Here is a 21,843-nt window from a genome sequence, read left to right as displayed (position 1 = left end):
CATTTTTGTGTAAATGTTCATTGAAAGTACAAATTACTGAAACAATGGGCTCATTTGAGCCCATCGCCTGTCATATTTATCAAACAATATTGCCATCAAGCCCAGCCGACCAGGAGAAACGATCTGCCCTGAAGACGAGAATCCAAGAGAGAAATTAGCAACGAAGTTTGTTTCCCTTGTGTCTACGTTGAAATAGGACTTGTCATTGATCTCCGAGTTCGGCATGATTTTGTTAGATGTGCCAGGGCTTATCCGTTCTTATGATCAAATTTCCACAAACTTGGCCATCGATATGTGCTGAAATAGTTTTTCTGCTCTATAAAGATACAGTTCTGACCAAAATAATTAAGAGGGGTTACAGAGTTTGGTTAAGAGAAAATCTCGATTTTCATCACTAGTGAGCCTCCAGCCAGAAAGTCAGCCATTTGAGGGCGTCAACGTGCGCGCGTCTAACGCGTGAAAATTAGTCGCAGCACGAATTCCTCCTTTTTTCTTCAAAAAGTGTCCTCAGCGCTCAAAAGGTGAGCAAAAGAGGAGAGCGTTTGCTGGACGGAGAGCTCGTTGTTCTGGGGGTGTTTATTGGATTTTTTTTCTTCCACTGAACAGGCACTTTGTTTGGGCAAAATCATTATGGGACATTAATTTAAATTTTCAGTGAAAGCACATGGAGAGAAGTAATTGAAAGAAATAATACAAAAGCAACTGAAGTTTGCATAATTGTAAAATGACAATGAAAGATTGTTTTCTTCCCTCTTCAACCCTTCCTCTAATAAAAATGAGGAGGTAGGGGTTGCCTACACAAAAGGATACTTATTTCATTTATTACATATAAGAGCATGAAAGGACACATTAGCCTGTACAAACACAACACATCAAGGCCCTTCAGACATATTTAGTAATAGAGGTATAATGGAACTTGTATTGAGTGCACCCCATATATATAATTACCACAAGCCTTACTTTGACCCAATTTTGCTTCCTCATTTTCTCTACACTAAGTCAGTATAACTTTGTACAATACCATTGTCAAGTGGACTTTGGTAAGTGTCCTGTTGGGGTCCTCTCAGAGGAGAGGGAGATATCTGTCTCAGAAACCATACAATTTTTATCTCCACTCATAAAGAATGTTTGATGATTTTTTTCAAATATGCTCTTAATCGGACTATGGATGCACTATTTCACTATTTCACAACTCAGTAACTTAGCTGCGCACAAATCAGATGGCCTCAAACACAAAGTGTGCTTCACAAACAGCTGTTGGGCTAACTAACAAACCAAAAATCAATACTCAACATAAGATTACAAAACACAGCTCTTTATTGTCCAAAAAGATCTCCAAGAAATGGGAAATAATGGAATGAGAATTGAATATCTCACAAATAGCCACCAGTTCATTTGAAGACAACTTTGAAATAGTTAGGTTACTTTCTGGAATTTCAAATGCAGTTAAGTATCATAATTTAACAAAAAAAATATTGAGGGGTGGAGAACAAATAAAATTCTTCCTAGCCAGAGCTAAACTCTCCTAAACAACAGGTATCACAGTGGTCTAGATGTCAATTTCTCTGATTGGAAGGTTTTTCAGTCTGTGTCATCACTAAAAAAGGATTCCTCATTCAATCCCATAGCCCTACTGTGTGCAGCTGCTGCAGCAGCAACTGAAACAGCCACTGAAGACGGGAAAGTTCCCAACAGCGAAGGGGGTCTAACGGGATGCTCGTTTGCATGTATACAAGACACCTGACTGTGTGCCTCATTTGAGGACAGCCACTTTTGATGACAGGAGTCCCTGAGATTGAAACAGATTTTTGTTTCGTCTTCTTTCAGTGTTGTAAGTCCACCTTGGCCACCATGAGGCCATGTTTTACTATCTGTGTTTGATACATTGAGGAGATTATGGGTAGGTTGTTTCACTGCAGGTTGGACAAATCCTGCAGTGCCAATGAGTGGATCCTTTGCCTTTGAAAGCAAAACAGTCTTCAGTTCTTGTAACAGTCGCTTGTTTTCCCTTGCTTCTCTCTGCTCTTTTTCAACATCCTCAACATTTAGAGCCTTTTGGTCAATCACAACTTCTTCATATGGATCAGAAAAGGCCTCATATACATTATCACCCTCTTCAACATCCTCTGTCAGGTCCAGTGTGTAAAGATTCTGTGATTCTTCCAATATTTCATCACTCTTGGTGTCACAAGAAACTTTGTTCTGATTTGCAGTAGGTTCTTTACCTAGAAGTTTGTTGAAGAGTTCCTCACCCTCCTGCCAACAGGTTAATGCAGACTCAAGATCACTTTTTATCCACTTAAATGCTGTCTCTAAATTCAAAGGGAGTGAATTCTTGGCTTTAGAGTCATGATCTCCTTTAGGCCCTAACAATTGGCATCTTTCCTTTTGAATGGACTCTACTCTCAAAATTCCCACCTGAAGGTGCCGTTGAATGCTACGAAGAGTTATATCAAGAGCCCTTGCTGTCTGATCGACACAAGGCTTCACAGGAGGCTTTTCACACTCTTTGCTCATGAAACAGTAACTTTCATGTACATGATAACATCTCTCAATTGATACTACAGAACATTCTATCATTTTCAATGAAATTCCAAATATCTTCTCTATATTTTTAAAGAGTTTGATGTATAATTGATTCAAGTTACCATCATTTACTTCAAGTGATAAACAAAGCAAGAATCTACTAAGAAATTCTGACTGCAGGCTTGAAAGTAATGAAGCCACATTTTTTAAGCCCTGCAATGACACTTTTTCAGTTGAGTCATCTGGCACAATTTCCTTGATTCCTACATGCAGATTTCCAATGGATCCTGTTGAAAAGTATGTAAATATCTTAGTAAGTTCTGGTGGGAGAGGAAAATGAAAGAGTAGCTCCTTAGCAGAATTCTGTATAGACAACAACACAGGCTCAGTATTTTCCATAATGTTTTTTCTTAATGTTGGAAATATCACTGATTCTGCCAAGTTTTCACTGTCTCCTGAGAAAAATGCAGGCATCATTGGGCCTACCATGGTATAACCTTTTGATGTTAGTTCTATTTCTTGAATGAATTTTATAGATCTTTTCACCAGGAGAGTCAGTTGTTTTGTCTGCTGTGCAAACCGTTTCAGTGCAACTAAATTTGTCTGATGACGATGAATGAAGAAATATCGCAGTAAAACTCTAGCAGAGGACGCAAAGAGTATCACCAAAAATGCCAAAACAGAAGGAAAGAGAAGACCGTCAATCTTTACCAGAAGCAGAGAAATAACCAGCAAAATTAAAGATAAAATATAGTTTCCATGAGCAAAAGATTTCCATTCGCCAAAACCACTTGCCATTTCCGCTTTAGCACTAACGAATAGTTTCGGATCAAACTGGGATAAAAAACTGATGTCATCCTTCTTCAGTGTTTGTGATTTATACACAGTCACGATGTAGTCATTCCTGAAAGTTTCAATATCATTCACTGAAGGTACTAAAACAAACCACGACAAAGACGAGCTGTAAATATACCGAGCAAGCTCAATTACGGTCTGTGAAAACTCAACGAGACAATCTTTGTAGGTCCAAACGGAACCATGGTTGCTCTTTTCAAACTCTTCTTGCCTTTTCCGACCATTCGTGTCTTCAAAGTCAACATAACCGATTTCGTTGAGGTATTTTTGCAAGGGTGAGTTTTCCAAAACTACATCCTCGTCTTCCATTTTTTTCAAAAGTGTAGACCGGTCATGAAATGGTATTATAAAGTACCCCACTCAAATTCTTTTTGTTTCTTGCGAGAAAATCCTCACTCTGTTGTTAGAAGGACTTCTTTCTTTAGTGTGAGTGAGACCTGAACGAGAGCGAAGATCCAACCGGACGACTCTTTCAACTTGATGCTGAGTTTAAGATTGTGCGCTATAGTTTATAATACACATCGCGCACGCTACACAAAGTAGATTGAGGAGAAGGACACTACACTCATAATCATACGAAGCATAAAACTAGACTTAGCAATGGCGGACGAGTACATTAACGCTCTGAACCTTAAACCTCTTCCATTAGGAGGTTATTATCCCTAAATGCAACAACTAAAGTTCAACCCCTAGATAGCTCTGGGCGCCAAGTAAGGGATGCGTATTCAGTAATTTATCTTCTCCTAAGGGGATCAGACATAAACGCGTGGCACAAAATGAAGTCAGGGGAGACATATTTCCATCACTTGGGCAGCCATATCATCTTACACATGATACATGAGGATGGCAGATACGAGACCAAAATTATTGGGGACCCACTGAGGGATAATAAAGCCAGATTTCACTGTCATGTGCCAAAGAACGTGTGGTTTGCTTTAGAGCTTGAAGACAAGAGTGGCTTATGCGTGTTCAGTGAGGCAGCTGGCCCAGGCTTTGACTATGAGGACTTAGAAATTGGCGATAGCGACAAGATGATTGAAATGTTCCCACAGCATAAAGAGATCATCGAAAAATTTTGTTTAAAGTAGACTTTAAATGTGGACTGAAGATTGAGACTAGAAATTCTTGATTTCTTTGGGGTTGTCATGCAACAGCTTCCTCTTAATCTTGTCTTGCGTGACAATTCATCGTGATGGTCATCACAGTTAAATTTGTGATGTGAATATTTAACAATAATTCACCAAAGTAAAGTTGAATAGTGGTGGATGTTTAGTGAGCCATAAATCAGCAAAGTAAATATCCACCGCTTTCACCAGCACTGAGATGATGCTGACATAAATCAAATGTAACTTGAACAACGCGAACCTTCAAGCATCTATCAAATCTCAACTGGTTTCTTGAAACTGAAATAAAATGAATTAGAATAGGCCATAACCATATGATACACGCTAATTGAAATGTCCTAACACTCAAACACACAGGGTGTGTATAGATCAATCAAACAACACAAATATCCCAAGTGAAACAATACTACCTTTGATTATACACGTTTTGGTTTAAAAATACAAAAATAAACAAGATGACATACCTCTTTCCTCGTTCTATCATTCTAGTATTTTGACAATCCTTCAATCTTGCTTGCAACTAAGACGTGTCTTGTGGCCGAATGAAACATGATGACGACAATTTGAAAGTATGTCCACAAAACAAAAGGGTATTGAAAGTTATGTAAATCACAACTAAAAATAGCCTTCATTACAGTATATACCACACATGCCAAAAAAATTAGTTTATTTCTCTCAGTATACTGCAAAAGGTTGGAAATTAAACTCTTGACGCATGGTTTTGTTTCTTCAGTTACCCAGAGGTGAATAGTACTTGCTATTCACTTTGGAACCAGCCAATCTGTGAGTCCAAAAAGGACTATTCACTTGTGTCATATATACTTAATGAATTTATTTGCAGAGTTGAATCTGGGCATGTGATCAGTTGTTGTTAATCAGGCCTACATCACATAAACAGTTGACATTTTCCACCAACAATTATTTGTGCATTGCTATTTCATTCCACATCTCAAATCTACTGTCACAAAAACAACCTAATTTGTAGAACAATGCTAATTTGACTACTTTATTCAATTTAATAACTTAATTCAAATACAGGGAAAACTACAAAAATGCCACACACAACAGAATAGGGGCACTTCTATTGATGCTTAGTGGAATAAGGGGTGCTTAATGGTACAGGGCACTTACTGGAATGAAAGTGTTTACTTAGGAGTTACTTATTAAAACATGAGAGCTAATTAACAAAAACAAATTTGAGAGGAGTGCAGATTGGAACTTAGTTTATTTTACAGTAAACCATCTTAAATTACTTCCAGAGCTGGGCTGAGAATGTTTCTATTTTTTGAAGCAAATATTCAGCAATTCCTTGCAATTAAGGATCATATCCTAGAAAAAAAAAAGAAAAACAAATTTTATTTGATGACAATCACTTTCATTACTTTTATTGGTTACATATAGAATTTCATCACTAATTTGTTTCATTGAAATGATATTTTACAGGGTTAGTAAATAACTGTGCTTGAGAATCTTTAGACAAATGTTCCACAGAATGCATCATGTATACAAAGTAAAATTGATACTGATGGGGGACTGTTAAAAATTCACTTGGGGGTTGTTCTAGTCAGATTATTGAAATTAGCCACCCGCTTGTCATGAGATGATGATGGTCACGTGGGACATGAGACATGCATGATACTTTTGTTTTCACACAAAAGGTAATGAGAAAAGCTCAAACAGACTCTCTAATGCAAACATCAATTCCCTCTTTGAATTACTGCATTCTCAGTATGAATTTGTAAAAGAAAGTACCCAAGTGGTCTTTGTCTGCTCTTAGGTCTATAAAACCTAAGTCTCTCGTAAAAATAATTTTGTTGATCAAGCACAATAGAACAGCAAAGGACATGAGAATATTACTCCAAGTAGTGTAGGCTGCTGATAGCTGAGACTTAACACAATTATGCATTTCTGTGACGAAAGATTGCAATGTTACCTCATGTGCATCTGGGTCATCTTCCATACTGGATGTAATTATAGATGACAGAAGTCTCTCCAAATCAAATTCAGATCTTTGGCACTCATTTATGGCTGGTGGATAATCCATCACAAAGGTCTTGAACAGATTTATTACATGTGATCGAGAGGAATTCTGAGGACCTCGTAATAATCCAACAAGCTGCTCAGTAAGGCCCATCTTGAAGAGAGTTTCTGCAAAGAGGGCAGGCAAAGTAATTAAAAAAAGTAAATAACCTAACCAGAGTTGTATCAGGTCAAAGCAACATCACCAGCTCAACAGCCACAGTTGTTTTCACTTAATTTAGAAAACTTGGTCAGAGATAAAATAACAACTACAACTACACAAATCAAATTAGGACTGTAAAATCAGAAAGAAAACTACTATAGTTGCTCATTAATTTTAATCTATAAAAACAAGAATTAATGAGCATTTACAAAGGTATTTTGACAATACCTTTAAGTGTAGGATTTGTCATCAGCAAATTCCTTGTCATGAATGCAGACTTAGTTATCAGTTTTTCATTTTCTGCTTGCATTGTTCGAAATAACATCGAAACTCCATCATCTTTTAAAAATGCCTCCTCAGCTTTGGGAAAATCTCTTGTTAAACCTAGCATGAATGAAAATTGTCAGGAAGTAAAAATGAAGTGTCACAGTTTGTGCAGTGTGGTGAATGCTCTGAGCTGCACATGTATCTCAGTTGTTTAGAGGCCTTTACACAGTACATAACAAGACATTGCAACATATATGGGGGACAAGTTGGAATGAAAATTCTTATAAAAGCAATAGACCATGGAGGCCTGTGATTTAAAAACTTTCGGCATGTTCTCCCAACATCCAGTGTGGGTCATTATGCTGGTAAACTTATGGAAAGTGCGGTCCATTGCTAAATTCAGTTTCAATTTAAAAAAACTAAAAAAATTGTAACAAGCATTTTAAGTCCTGACAGGGTCATCATACTCACCTGATATTGCATATAAAGCTTTGATTCTCACTTGATCCAACTGGTCAGTTTCAAGCAAAGAAGTAAGTGTTGGAAGGATGTTCATTTCCATTGCTGCCTTTTGACAGTATGGGTTATTCTGAACACACACTGCCAAAATGTCAGCTGCTCTCCATCTTAAAGAGCTACAAATTAATAGAATAGAATCACTTTTAGTAACTGTTAGCTATGTTTTAAATATACAATAAATAGTACATATAAGTCTCATTGTTTTGAATTACAGGCACATGTATCCTTGAGTATGGTCTAGCTTGTACCTAACCAGCAGAATGATTATACAGAGAACAGGAGAAGGAGAGGAGGGTGATATTTTTCCTCTTTTGCTGCCTCAGGCTGGGTATGAACTCATGTCATTACTCTTACTGACTGCCCACTAAGTGCAGTCTGTGGAAAGTGAGGGAGCACACAACTATAGGTGACTCCTCTATTACTGAATGACTGGATCCTTTTACTCAAAGGGTATTATTATTGGCCTCATGCCCTGCACTTAACCTAAAGGGCCAGATGATCAGTTCTCACCCTATACACCCTAATCATCTGAATCCATATTCTTCCTAGTCTTCTCTTTTGCTTTAGTACCGACAAGGAGAATTTGTTTAATAATCAAAGCTTCTCATATCCACAAACATTTCCTTAATTCTCATGAATTATTCAGCAGTAGGCTTTAAGGAGAAATTAGATGCTAGTCATTCTTGGGGTTTAATTACAGGGTGTTAATCATTCTCCTGCCCTCTGACTTGTCTGCCAGCAGAATGACTTACACCAGCATACTTCTTACTGTCAATGAGACACAGTCTCTATCAATTACAAATGTAAACTATCCTACCATGACAAGGAAGGGATTCCGCAGGAACAGTCAAGACAGAGTTTCTCTATTATTTGACCCTGATATCTAAAATTGTTGCACCACATGCTGCTCTTCTAAGGTTTTGGATTGGCATAACTAGATGATCGCACTCTAATAAAGTAAAATTACACTGATAAAGAAGCTGTACATTATTTAGTTAATTACCTTACTGGTGAGCAATACTACTATTACATGTAAGCTACTTTTATTAATCTTACTATTTGCAACTTTAGAGCTTTCTTGACAAGACATGTGTACCTGTGTTCACTTGAGAGGCATTTAATCATCACCTGATAGCCTCCAATCTTGTGAAAATCTGTGATAAAAATCAATAATCTGAGTTTCTAAAATAAAGTAAGCCTTCAAAGAAAATGGAAAAAAAATACAAGTCACCAAGTCTTGCAATAAGTTAAGAGTCTCACTTAAATACTCTACAATAGTAAATGTAGCATGACATTTTCTCACAGAGAATAATACTCAGTATACTTGTTTCAAAAACATGTTACAAATGAATATCATTATTGAAGGTGTTACTGAGTATTGTGTGACCTCATGTTTGTTTGTTTGAGCTTTAGAATCACATGCATACATACTTGAAGTGATATCGTAAGGAGAAATTAGATGCTAGTCACTCTTAGGGATTAAATGATTCATGAATAATTCAGCAGAATTACTGTGAGGAGAAATTAGATGCTGGTCACTCTTAGGGATTAAATGATTCATGAATAATTCAGCAGAATTACTGTGAGGAGAAATTAGATGCTGGTCACTCTTGAGGTTTAAAGAGTTCCAAATGAAATTAGTGCTTGGTCAAATTGTAACCAATGTTATTACATTAAGCTCCCTAATAGAGCTGACTTCATTTTTTCTGTTTCTTGTGCAGGCATACATGTGACATCCCTGCACTCTTTAACTCTTTTTGGAACACTGTCTCGTTTCATTTTACGGGCCAGTTTACAGATTTCTATCGTAAAGCAAAGAAGGACTTTTATTTTAAGGAACTTGATTTTAGTGTACAGTTGGTCCAGTCGCTGCCTAGGCACTACTGTGATTTTAAATGCTTCTAAATATTCTATACCATAATTGCTGTAGTCAATTTATTCAGATGTAAACACATGAACTCATTTAATATTTCTCTTTTTCAAAACTTATAGAATATTTCTTAATTTTTACCATGGTAGTTGTATTTTGTAAGTAATGTTATCCCTATTTTAATATAGTTTCATATTGTAATTATTTTTACAGGACCCCACAAGCTTTAAGCTTTAAACCCTATCATGTTTAAATATAGGATATTACTATTACCAGAGTGAATGCAAATTTATAGGTTGGGGGTTAATGGCTCAACACTTGATTTGTTATGGAGTGTACATACCGTTTGCATTATCTAAATCTTCAACAATCATGGACAATTCCTCAAATGCATCTTCCTTCTCCCCAAGGTCATCATCAGCATTATTTGTGTCACAAGGTTTTTCCAAAATTTGTAAATATTTCATCATTCTTTTGACATCTGTGTCCTCAGCTATAGATGATAATGCTTCCTGGAGCCATTCTCTTCTCTAAAAGGAAAAACATAATTATTGAGTGACATGACTCCACCAAAAGTACAAAAACAATGATTCTAACTGATAAAGGCACAGAGAGAAGGATGTCTGTATGACTATTTTTGTGGTTTTCAAAGAAATTTTTGCATATTAATCCTATCAGATGGCCTAATTTTCGGGAAAGTGCATAATTATATGTTCAATACCACAATTGCATAGGACAACTATGCATATCTATCCATAGCAACAAATATGATGGCAGCTGTCAAGTCTTCATCTATTTTTATAACCCTGTTCATTTGGCCACCCACAATTTCATGGCCCAAATATAACTGACTTAAGGTGATTCCTCAGAAAAAAAAATTATGGAACTATTTTTTTAAACTTTCCTTAAATGTTCCTTACCAATGTCTGTTTCTAAAAATACAATAAAAAAGATAGGTCATCATGCTTGTTTAAGAGATGTAATAAGCCAAACTTACCCCATTTATACCTGTACTGACACTAAACACCAGTCAGGGGTCTTACAGTAACACTTGAAAAAAAACTTGATAGGTAGAAAGTTTCGAGTGTATGGAACAATTTAATATGTAATTTGTGGGAAAATCACACGAATTTAAATGACATTGACTCAAAATGTTTCTTGAGTTGTTTCTTTCAAAGTCATAATTTGCATCCTCAAGTAATGGGCTTCATGCACACTTTTATCTTTATCTTTTATCCCATCAAATAATTTTTTAAAATTTTTTCTAATTTAAAAGGGATAAATTTTCCACCAAAATTATGCCATAAACAATATAGGTCACTGGGCTTGTCCACAAGCTAAAGACCATCGTACCTCTTTACTTAGTCCATGGATTGAAAAACAATACCATGTTCTCGAAACGCACATAAGCCCATTCCCCAATTACGTGATTTTCATGTGCAATGCAGGATGTGCGGTGCAAAACGGAGAAATCACCTTAATTCTCTACCTCACTATACTTCCAGTCACCATCTCATAATGACAAGTACAAGCACAAGCATAGACAAACCAGCAGTGAGGAGTGAGCAACACAGACACAAGTATATAACCATCCATACAATGCTTGGTTGGTGTCATTCTATATATATGCTTATGCCTGTAGCAGCACATTCTCACTTAACAATTATGCATGATCCTAAGCACAAGTAGTGAAAAACCTTCTGTTCTGATCTTCCTGGTGCTCATGCCTATGTTTAATACAGCTCACAGCCCTTCACGTTTGTCTTGTATGTTGTAGTAATAACCAAGCTTAACCTTTTATTTCCCAGATGTGATAAAAAAGGAACTTCTCCCAATGATATCCATATATTATCCAACAAACAGGTATGAGTATACTCAAACTTATCAGACAGAAGTTTCTATCTTGATCTAACACCAAATTCTTGTAAATAATTTACAAGGAAATGCGCTGCAGCCAGAGGGGAGAATTAACAATAAGATCTTGAAGGGTCAACTTGCCACTTCTCACAATCTCAAAACACTGTCCAGTGCAATAGAAAACAGTTGATTAGAAAAGGCGAATTTATCATTTAGGGGTATTGCCTTGATATCACACTTAATTCTCTTAACTAATTTGCAATCAAATGCAAAGCAGCTAGAAGGGAGAATTGCTTTTCAGATCGTGATCTGTGGGAGGATCTGAGGCTTTGTACTTCAAATCTAGAAGCATGTACCTCCTTACTCATTTCCTGGAACGCACTGGAAGATGAATTCGTGGGATCGTCTGAATGATTAAGAGCAAACTGCATTACTCCCTGTAAGTTGCGTGGATATCTTCTTTCATCTTCTTCGCGACCGGCCATATCCTTAACAAAGTACTGTCAACAATTCAAAACAGATTCGCACAGACTGAATTTCACTTTCGCCAATCTCATATATGTAGGACTGGAAACTAGTATCGAGTTAGACACCACATGTATGATTAAATACATCGTATGTGCAAAAGCTTTTACCTCTGACCATAAAATACTGTAGGCTTACCCTCAAGATGGCTGCCGAGGGCTCGGTGAGTATACTATCTCTTTTGCTCCTCTGCACATCTCTTGGCCTTTTTTTTCGAAAATAAATGTTACGGTATAATCTAACCGATAGAAAAACACTACAATCCTGCCAACTCAACTACTTTATTAAACAACGAGTAATATTCCTAACAAGGAGCGACTCCTAAAGGCAGTACGATACTGATCATCGATGAACTTGCTTAAGCCCAATACAGTCTATGTCTTAGCTCACCACTGACCCAAACTCACACTTTCCTCCAACGTTTCGTGAAATTAGCAATCTTCCACTATAGCTCGCTCTCACGGTATAGTTTCTAAACAGTCTGTCACAGCAACATCTATTACTACTACAACATAACTGAGTCCTTATATACATTCGCAAAGTGTTCTGGAACCTTCCAGAAGCTTACAAAAGAACTGTTTAAGTAGTATGACCGAATAACTGTGTAACTTGTTGACATGTTCGAGAAAGTCCACGGTGCTCATGTCAGCATGACTAAGCGGTCTGGAGATTAACTATGTTTATGCCTGTAAAAAATCCATTCACGAAAAAAGAGGTTAGAGTCCAAACTCTGTAGTGTATTAAACTTGTCAAACGGACTACAACATTTGGCTAAAATAAAAACTCCAAAACTTCTTGAATTCCAAACAAAAAGAATAACAAATTTACTTGAACAAAAGCTCAAAAACAACTGACTAAAACTCCACAAAAACAAACTAAAAGTAAGTAAAAAATATCCACATCAATTTTTCAATGTCAAAGTTAGAGATCTTTGATGTGATTGGCTAATTTGTGAAATCATGTGCACTGTGCGTGGAGAGAGGAAGAGAAAAATTGTTACTTGAAATTTAAAAGCCAAAGAGATATTCTACAATGCCAACTCCTTACAGTACAAATATATTTAGGCTGTTACTTGATCTTCCACAGTTTTGTTTATTTATGACTATGCATCTTCCTTATAAATAGCAGGTATATGATTGTTGTCTGCTAATTATACTTGATTAAGTGACATTTTAATTGTGAAGTAGGTAAATGAAAGTGGAATTAAACCTGTCACAGTGATCAAAATTGTAATGGTCTGAGATAGAATTAGCCCCTGGCATGCATTCCACAAATCCCCAGGGATGGAAATTTGGGAAAATCAAAACAAATAAGTTGTTTACCTCACCGACACTTCCTTACAATACCAGTGCTCTTTGATTGCAACTGATCGCCTGAGAGAATTTCTTTGATCTTTAACAAAATTTCAGGGTAGTTGTTATGAGAGGATATACTGAGACCAGGGAGGGAATTTTATTTATTGGCCCAGGGGTGTAAAGGGTTTATTACTGGCAGAGATATTTTGTGATGAGCTGTGAAGTGTTTTTAAAAACTGTGCTTATTCTAAATTTGGAGATGACAAGTTCTCTCCTCATAGATGTGTAAATTTTAGTACTGAGTATTAAACAATGTTGATTTTTCAAATTATGAAGGATGGGACTGAGGATGGCAGTAACTCTCAGCTTAATGAAACAACCAAGGAATTTCTTACAAGACCTGTAAGTTTGCAATTATTTTAACTGAAAATGAAACAGCTGTTATTGGAGCCACTTCAACCAAAGCAGTCAGAGATGATAAAATTAATGAATGAAGATATTGCATTTTTCCTGTGATAGCAATTATTGTATATTTTATGTTAATTATCCCAGTTACAGTAGTTGCACCGTAGACTAGTTAGTTTGACAGAAAGGTTATGCAGATTTTGTTTCTAGAAGTGTTTAAAATGGATTTTATTCATTATTAGACAAATGCAAAACTTTCAGCTTGTGCATTGTGTAAAAGCATATAATCTGATTCCAAACAGTGTAGAAGTTGAAATTGAGTGAGGAAAGCTGAAATTAAACTTGTTTACATTCACAAGTACCACCAAAAGAAGTATTGGATCAAAACCATGTTAAGACAAAATAATAATAATAAAAAAAAAAAATAGTCTGACACAGTCATGCATGTCTCTTTGTTATACGTTAAACTGTTTTGTCTATATGATATTTTTGTTTCTTCAGGCCACTGTGGAGCAGATTAACATTGAAGGGTACTGGAGAACCAAGAGAGACATTTTAATTCCTGGCATCAAGAGATTATTGAAGGCCACAACTTTTAGTGAAGTAATACTTCTTGTTATAAAGCAATCAGACACAACTTAAAACTTTGAGAAGCTTCTCACTTTGAGATGTAACTTTTCAAATTCATAAAATGGATTTGTGTAAGTTAAATGTTATAGATTACTGGATTTTGTACTTTAAGATGATCAGTATGAGGCAGCTCTGGGGCTGTGGGTGTTTGATGAACCAAACATTTTAAAAAAAGCAGGAACAAGAAAATTAAGCAACATTTTGAAATTCCTTGAATCACTTCAGACTGTTTGAAGGCATTTACGTCTTTATTACTTACAACCTTACTTTTTAGCTAGGAATGGACCTGAAACTCATTGGATATGAAACTAATTGATTTGAATTATTTGGCAGCTAGTGGAATTGGCGCTTGAAGCAAAAGAAGATTTGATGAGTCTTGGAGTGTTTCATGATGTTGATATGCTCATTGATACAAGTGCAGGTAATATTTGAATTAAGAGTGTTACAATTTTGACTTTCTCAACTGTCTCAACCAGACTGTTAATCCCAGTTATACTGTGGCATACTTGAGTACACAAAAATAGCAGCAATAGCAGGACTGAAGGAGCACAATCAAATTCATCCATGACAAGCAATTATGAAGGAGATGCCTGTGACTTAAATGAAGCCAAGAACTGCTTGCAAGTTTAGTGGATAACTATGAGAACCCTTGAATAGCTTCTGTCTCAGTATCACCACACATCACACATCACACATTCTACATCACACATCACACAGTGGTTCAATAATTACTTTCTTTACTTTCTAGGGAGCAGGTAAGGTAAGAGAAAAGCAGTTTTGCAAGCATGTTCAATGTAAAGCTAAATAAAGAAGTTATAATCTACCATCAGCAGGAAAGTTGTAAATTCCCAGTAACCCTGGTGAGGTAATGCATAGTTCCCCTGTTTTCTATAACTTAAACTTTAACTTGAATTTCAAACTGCATTAGTGTTTACATTCAAGCTAAGCTGCAGTTAGCCTGAATGGCCCATGTAGTCATTGCTAGCACAGGTATAGAGTGAAGCAGTGGAGCTTTTCAGTGCCTCTGTCCTCACATTTAGTCCCTTTTTTCAGTCCCACTTCCCTTTATATTTCCCAATTAGGCATAATATTGGTTAACTAACTGAGAGAGAATTATTGAGGAAATAACTTTGGATTATGGGTCAATTTGTAGATCACTCAATAAACCCAAATGGGTATGATGTGACATTCCATGTAAAAGAAAAAAGACTCCTTACCAGTAGTACAGGAACTCAAATTGGTAACAATGAAGGCAATATGGTAGGTTAATAATCCATTTGATATTTATTAAACAAAGTGCTTCAGGTAATGGAAAAAAAGTCAACATTCATAGAACCTAGTGGTTAACGCAAACCACATAATATTGGTTTGAGAAGATGGAAAAGATGCTTGAGAGATGACAGTAAAGAAATCAGGATTGAGGGTTTTACAGAACGGAGATAGTGCACTAAGATCACAAATGATGAACCATGAAGCTGGAGGCTATTTTTTACAAGATTTGCTAACTACAGTATGACAGAGCTGTTTCATACATGTTCTACATGCCTAAGGATAGCTACTTGTCCACTTTTGTGCCTGTACTAGTCTTCATGTAGATGCTTTTCAAGTGCTTATCTACTGTAGACTTGTCCCTAATTAAAATCCTAAACTCTTTACAGTCTAATATACGTGTCCATAAATGTGCTGATCTCTATGTTTCCCATAATACTCATAAATAGAATTTGTTAAACAATCAAGAGCTTCTTAAGGTGATGATCTCTTCCTTAATTCTCATGACTTTTGTGTTTGGTTCAGCAGTGATACTGTAAAGAGAAATTAGAAATCTAGACTTTCTATTTTATGATGATAATGATGATGATTATTTATTTATTTATTTATTGTTACTTGCTCACCCAACAGTGAGTCCTCTGTAACTCTGTAGCCTCTGTTTTGTTTACAGATGTTTGGTTGTTCACTCAATAATGTGTTTGGTCGTGCTGAGCAAGTTAAGGCAGATCTTTCATTTGGCACAAGAACCAGAATGTCCTATCAGGTAACTTTTTGATACATTTGGATTGTTATGAAATCTGTTTGGGTCTGATGCATGTGGATATAACCCCTACCAGAATCACTGTAATCAGCCCCAAACATCCTACAGTTGTACCTTCCTAGACAAAAAAAACTTTCACATATTGAATAAACATTAACCAAAGATAGTTAGGGTGGTTTCTTCCTTTGATCCAGGGGTGATACAAATGTGAGAAGCTTGTCAACACTAGGAGTGTTTAATTCTCCAATGCCCTAACATTGGTTTGTATATTTTCCATACTGTTCTCTATACATTTCCTCAGGTTCTTAGAAGGAGAATTTGCTTAAAAATTAAAACCTGCTGTATCTGGTGATCATTTCCATTGTTCCTGTAACCTTCATGTTTGATTTAGGGGTTATATTGTAGGAGAAATTAAATACTAGTCACCCTTAGTATTAAAGGGGTCAAAATGAAAAATTTGTATTGTTAAAAACTGACCATGAATGACAGGAAGAACTGTAAAAGTTTTTAAATTCTCAAGTGTGGTTAACAATATAATTTTATATTTGGGGTTGGAAAGGGAAGAGAAGCAAAGGAATAGGATTTGAATTTTCTGTGTGAGAAATCAATACTTTATTTTTTAAATAGAATGTCCACACCTTGTGGGAATCCATCATATGGATATTGGTTTACACTGCAATATAGTTCCCATTGAAACTTAATCTTGATTTAAATTTTTATATCATTATAGCTTGCTTTCATTAAGCCTACGCCAGGAACACCAGGGAGAAAGTGAGTTTACTTCTAAGATAACTCAAAAATTTGTTTTATTCAATTGTAAAGAGAGCCTTTGTTAATGCAATATTGGATAGTTTTACAATTGCAGCTCAAAAATCTACCACAGATGTACCATTTTGTTCTCACTGGGAGGCAACACAGGGACTGTCAATGGATTATATGGTAAATTTAATTTTTATAATAAGCTGAACTATACATGGATCAGACTGGTCCTTATTAATAATCTATTGGAGGAAAGACACCATTAACTATATTATTTTTTATCATATAAAACAACAAAAGTCCATTTAAAATTGTGCGTCTATCCATGCTGTATGTCAATAATACACTCAGCATTACCCTGTGTACCACTTTTTTGTTCTTACCACATTTAAATGTCATCTTTGATCTATGACTGAACACACACATGAGAACACAGAGTCTATTTGTTAAATAGAGTATAAGGGTTTGGTTAACATGCATTTAACCCAGAACTGTCAGGTAAATGTAACATAGATGTAGTCTGAACATCTACTTTTTCTTTCAGTTTCCCTCCATTGTTGGACAGCACTGTGTTTCCTGGGAGGGAACATGGCGTGAAGTGACAGGACTGGCAAAAAATGCTTCTTTTGCAATTCGAGAACAGGCTGGACATTCAATAAAGAGTGCCCTTAAGGTGAAAAATCAAATTTAAATTTTTCATCATTTACAACTGTTAGAGGTGTATTTAGGACAAGACTTGATTTGCATACACTTTTAACTACTTATTAGACTATGTGTCTGTGGTACATTTTCAGCACACTGTAATAATGGACAAAAGAAACCATATTGCACTTCCAACCAATGGATACTTCATAAAGCTTGCACAGGTAGATTTTACAAAAAAGTTACTATATAAAATTGATGTAAACATGTATATACAATGCTTTTTAGGGTACAGACAAACCTCCCTAATAACCACTAAGAATATGAGGACTCATCGGTGGCTTAAAGGGAGGTAGCTTCCAAGCAAAATTGTAATTTGTGTGATTTCAATCACAAGCCTATATGCAAAGTAAATAGTATCAGTGACAGTCAAATATGCTCTTTTCCATTTTCTCTGTGTAAGGAATTTGCAGGCTTGGGTGGAGATGTTATGTTCTTAAAACACAACTTCGAATATCAACAAAGTGTAGAACCTCTGAAAGATGTGGTGAGTATATATTTTGTCTTTCTTTGCTATTGGATTACAGAGGGAGAGAAGTTTTAATTTTGCTTGTTGAAGTTTTTATATTGTATACATAGATAAGGCAGTGTAGATAAATAGAAAAAGATATCTAGATATAGATATAGTCTCTAGATACATAGATAAATTCTTCAAGTAGAGTATTAATTATAAGGGATTAAAATCTGTGCACTAATTTTTGTTCCTTATTTCTCACTCTCTTTGGGTTAAAATCGTTCTTACACACAAATTTACACAATTTACAAAAGGACACAAGTTTTTCCCCTGAGAACCCATGCTGTTTTATAGCACAGCCCTGATTTTTGCTACACTCATTCAAGTCCTTGAGTTTGCATTTACTTGTATCTTGGCAGATTTTATCCTGGTCGTTTCAAGGAGGAAGTCTACATCCATTGTTTAATACACCATCAAAAATAAGTGATCGGTAGGGTTGATTTGTGATGCAATTTACCAGCAAGGCATTTGTCCATAATGACAGTAAACGCTTTACTTTACCCTAACAACAATTAAGTATTAGGTCGACCAGTATTACAGATATGTAATTTCTTTCCCAACGATATTTGGTCTGAAATTGGAATAGAAAATCCGATGTGGTTGTCAAGTTCTTCATGTGATTCGTAAAGAGGCAGACTAAATCGATCATGTAAATAGAAGAAGAAAGATGGTAAATTTTGAGCTCGGTAAAGAAATAGTGAAAGATAGTTCCAAATTTAGCATCTTTCTTATTCTATTTACAAACATGACGCTATCGAAATTGCTGAACCTAGCGGTATGCAGGACGCGTGTCATGTGAATTTCGTAATAGACCACGCTCACCATGGAGTCTCTGTGGCTCAGTGGGCATCGGAGCGTGAAATCCGAAGGTCTGAGGTTCGATTCCTCCTGGGGACTCAGAATTTTTTCTTTGTCCCACGGTCGTGACAAGACGAAAAATCCTTCATTAAATCAATCATGTTATGCAGAAAAGGGAAGAAGGGAAGGCAAGATGGCTCAACCTTGTCGCTTGCTTATTTACACTGAAGGGCCTGTTGTCTTGCTTTTGTTTATTTGTTTGTTTTGTTGTTAGAGTTGTTTTGCTTTTTAGAATAGACGGCGCAACGGATTATAGCCTAGGCTAATTTTTGCTACTTTAGTAAGTCTTTCAAAAGTGAAGTTACATTTGAGTTGATTATCAAATTGGTGAATTATTTAGAACTCAATATGTATGCTGCAAACGTATTTTTTTTCTTTACGTAGGTTATTCCTTGGAGGTTCACTGTCCGTACGAGGATTTAACTCAAAAGGGATTGGGCCGAGAAGTGAAAGTAAGTATCGCACAAGAAGGATAAATAGTGTGTTTGATGAAATCACATTCCCAAAAGCTGATGTGGTACGAAAAAAGGGTAGGGTTATCCCGTTTTACAAAATACGAAGCCACCAGGAGTATTGCTTCGCTGGGTAGGATGCTAATCCATCGTCGGTCGTTGGCTATCATCAGCGCCTGTCATTCAAAAAAGGAACACGAACTTTATCAGGCCCAATGTGTAGTTTTAAGTCCCGTTATATCCTTTGAGGAACTTCATGCACAGTATGTTTGTTTGTAGATGATTCTTTGGGAGCGGATGCTTACTGGGCAGCAGGACTTCACGTATACACGCCCTTGCCGTTCAGACCAGGACGAGGTGGTCTGGGCGACAGAATCAAAACACACTTATTTGTCAACACTGGAAATCTGATTACACTTGACACAAGTATGACTAGAGTTAAACTTAAACTTAAACTTTAACAATCCTATGAAGGTCGCGATATTTGCAAGGGATTTGTCCAAGTAGCTAAAAAATCTGAATTTGGGATGAAAGTTTGAACGCGATAGCGAGAACTTTAAAGACTGAGGTTTGCTGAAGCCGAAGATTTAGGTGGATAAAAAAAAAAACAAGGCCTTGATAATTCTCGCCTCTTTGTAAATACCGAATTCTGTAATTGTCTGTCATTGAATTCCCAAAACACCACCGCCTGTAAGTTTGACGAGATTTATACAGGTACCATTAATTTACTGATACTTAAAAACTTAGAACAGTGCCAGATTGAATTAGGACTTGATATCATTGTGTGATAAGTGTATGCTACTGTCAAGTATATGAAAGAACAATTTTGTGAATGGTGTATTTTCTTGGGGGAAAAGGGGAGGGGGTTTTAATTGTTACTTTTTCAAACTTGAACACCTCAACAAAGACCTGTCTTTTTCAGATCTTCCGTGGAGAAGCAGATTTAATTCGTTAAGAGAAAAGATCCGGTGGTCCTGTGGAGCTGGGCTGGTTTTCATGCTTGGAATTGCTCGGGTGGAGTTAAATTACTGTTTTCCTATCGCAGCACAAAATACAGACAGGTGAGATGACGTTACATTAAACGACTTAAGGCCTACAAGATTTGATGAAAAAATGGCTAGATGATGTGTTATGCAATATATAGAGTTCATAATTCATTTGAAGCATGGGAACGTTATTTTGAAACTTGGAGAAGAATATAGAAAAAGCAAAGATAATGAAACAAGAAGACATAACGTGCTGTACTGAAACAAAACTCTTAAAAAGAACTTTTGAAAGGTTTGACTGATAGTGACAACTCACGATGATGTAGCTAGACACAGAATAAATCAATTTCCTCTTCAGTTTGTTGAAAATGGCAAAAATTAATGAAATACCAATAGTTTTATCATTGTTTTTTTTCTTCAGTGTTAACCATGGAATTCAAGTTGGTGTTGGGATAAACTTCCTTTAACACCATCTTCGCTCACAATAAAAATTATTTAATGATAGAAATCAAGGATTTGTTGAAATATCGACCTTTGCAGAAATGTATCTCCGTACCAAGGGTCGAAGGTCTATGAGGCGTGACCAGAAACCGATGTCTTGCGTTTTGCCTTTCCTTCTGTTAACGAGGGAGATAGGAAAGGACTTAGCATAAGACCTTCATTAAAGAATCAGTTGGAAAAGATGGTTTTAAGGCCTAAAACAAAGGTGAATGGTGGTATTTTCTGTTTTCTTGCTTGCGCTCTTGCAGTCCTTGCGCTTTCGGCTCTGCTTCGCGAAACAGAACGTTACGTGTTCGTCTACCCTTTGAACTGAGGAAGAGCCCGTCATTGTGACATTGGTTTTTATCGCCAGTAAAAATAGTCGACAAATCTTTGACGCATTATGCTGGTTTTTTACGGAACACATCAGTCATTTGAGGCGCCGACAGAAGATTGAGCAGTCAATTAACCAGAGGAGTTTCAAGTCGAGTTTGCCTGGTGCGATAAACCATCAAGAACGTAATAAAAGTAAAGATCAAACATTTCGTGTTATTGTGATATGTTGTTCGATACGTTTGAAATTAGGGTCCATTTACGTTGAATATTTAGAGTCGACTGGTTCATTGCTACCGCGAGCTAAATAATAGTTTCTGCAGCATGAAGCGACTAGAATCACAGGTGGCCCAAGGGTGCTTCTCAAATGTACGTAATAAAGCTAGAAATGGATAACTCGCTAAAATGAGTTCCTTTTAACATGGCAAGCGGTCAGATAACAAGCGATGCACTGTGGAAGTAAGGTGAGGTTTTTTTTTATCAAGAATTTCATCGTACTTTTTATTCCTAAGAGCGGTCGTAAATATTCCCATACAAACACTTAATTTCGCCATGACTCTTATTTTGCAAGATGATTATATCACAGCTGGAGCTTGGGCCACCTGTGCTAGAAGTAGCGTGATCAATGTCTGATCCACGAGCTCGGAAATCGGCACGTACCCATATCTTATCACG

The 21,843-nt window shown here is 36.4% G+C and overlaps 3 protein-coding genes and 1 pseudogene across 4 annotated transcripts; 2 read left to right on the top strand and 2 right to left on the bottom strand.

The window, feature by feature from the left end:
* Nucleotides 1-709: 709 nt before the first annotated feature.
* Nucleotides 710-3,888, bottom strand: LOC131779948 (vezatin-like). Its single transcript, XM_059096564.2, has one exon. It carries the CDS (start codon nt 3,688-3,690, stop codon nt 1,582-1,584), a length of 2,109 nt encoding a protein of 702 aa, XP_058952547.2. The 5' UTR covers nt 3,691-3,888; the 3' UTR covers nt 710-1,581.
* A 93-nt stretch (nt 3,889-3,981) lies between these two features.
* LOC131779951 (uncharacterized) lies at nt 3,982-5,024 on the top strand (annotated as a pseudogene).
* A 131-nt stretch (nt 5,025-5,155) lies between these two features.
* LOC131779950 (hsp70-binding protein 1) lies at nt 5,156-11,776 on the bottom strand. 2 transcript variants are annotated; one of them, XM_059096566.2, is made up of 7 exons: nt 11,557-11,776; nt 9,687-9,873; nt 8,570-8,627; nt 7,426-7,589; nt 6,916-7,071; nt 6,439-6,653; nt 5,156-5,834 (listed from the first exon to the last, which is right to left on the bottom strand). In XM_059096566.2, exons 1-7 carry the CDS (start codon nt 11,683-11,685, stop codon nt 5,784-5,786), a joined length of 960 nt encoding a protein of 319 aa, XP_058952549.2. In that variant the 5' UTR covers nt 11,686-11,776; the 3' UTR covers nt 5,156-5,783. The 2 variants fall into 2 exon arrangements, with proteins under 2 accessions (XP_058952549.2, XP_058952551.2); XM_059096568.2 differs by having other exon boundaries at nt 11,565-11,712.
* An 82-nt stretch (nt 11,777-11,858) lies between these two features.
* LOC131779949 (sorting and assembly machinery component 50 homolog) lies at nt 11,859-21,377 on the top strand. Its single transcript, XM_059096565.2, has 16 exons — nt 11,859-11,888; nt 13,357-13,422; nt 13,927-14,028; nt 14,389-14,476; nt 15,209-15,315; nt 15,995-16,087; nt 16,815-16,855; nt 16,936-17,023; nt 17,388-17,516; nt 17,638-17,709; nt 17,949-18,032; nt 18,419-18,489; nt 19,302-19,369; nt 19,649-19,795; nt 20,292-20,430; nt 20,777-21,377. The coding sequence occupies exons 1-16, from the start codon at nt 11,871-11,873 to the stop codon at nt 20,820-20,822; spliced, it is 1,359 nt and encodes a 452-aa protein (XP_058952548.2). The 5' UTR covers nt 11,859-11,870; the 3' UTR covers nt 20,823-21,377.
* The last annotated feature ends 466 nt before the right edge of the window (nt 21,378-21,843 follow it).

Source organism: Pocillopora verrucosa, chromosome 8, assembly GCF_036669915.1.
Source record: "Pocillopora verrucosa isolate sample1 chromosome 8, ASM3666991v2, whole genome shotgun sequence".
NCBI classification, from domain to species: Eukaryota; Metazoa; Cnidaria; class Anthozoa; order Scleractinia; family Pocilloporidae; genus Pocillopora; species Pocillopora verrucosa.
The sequence above is the reverse complement of the archived record's forward strand: the minus strand, read 5'-3'. Positions and strand labels throughout refer to the sequence as shown.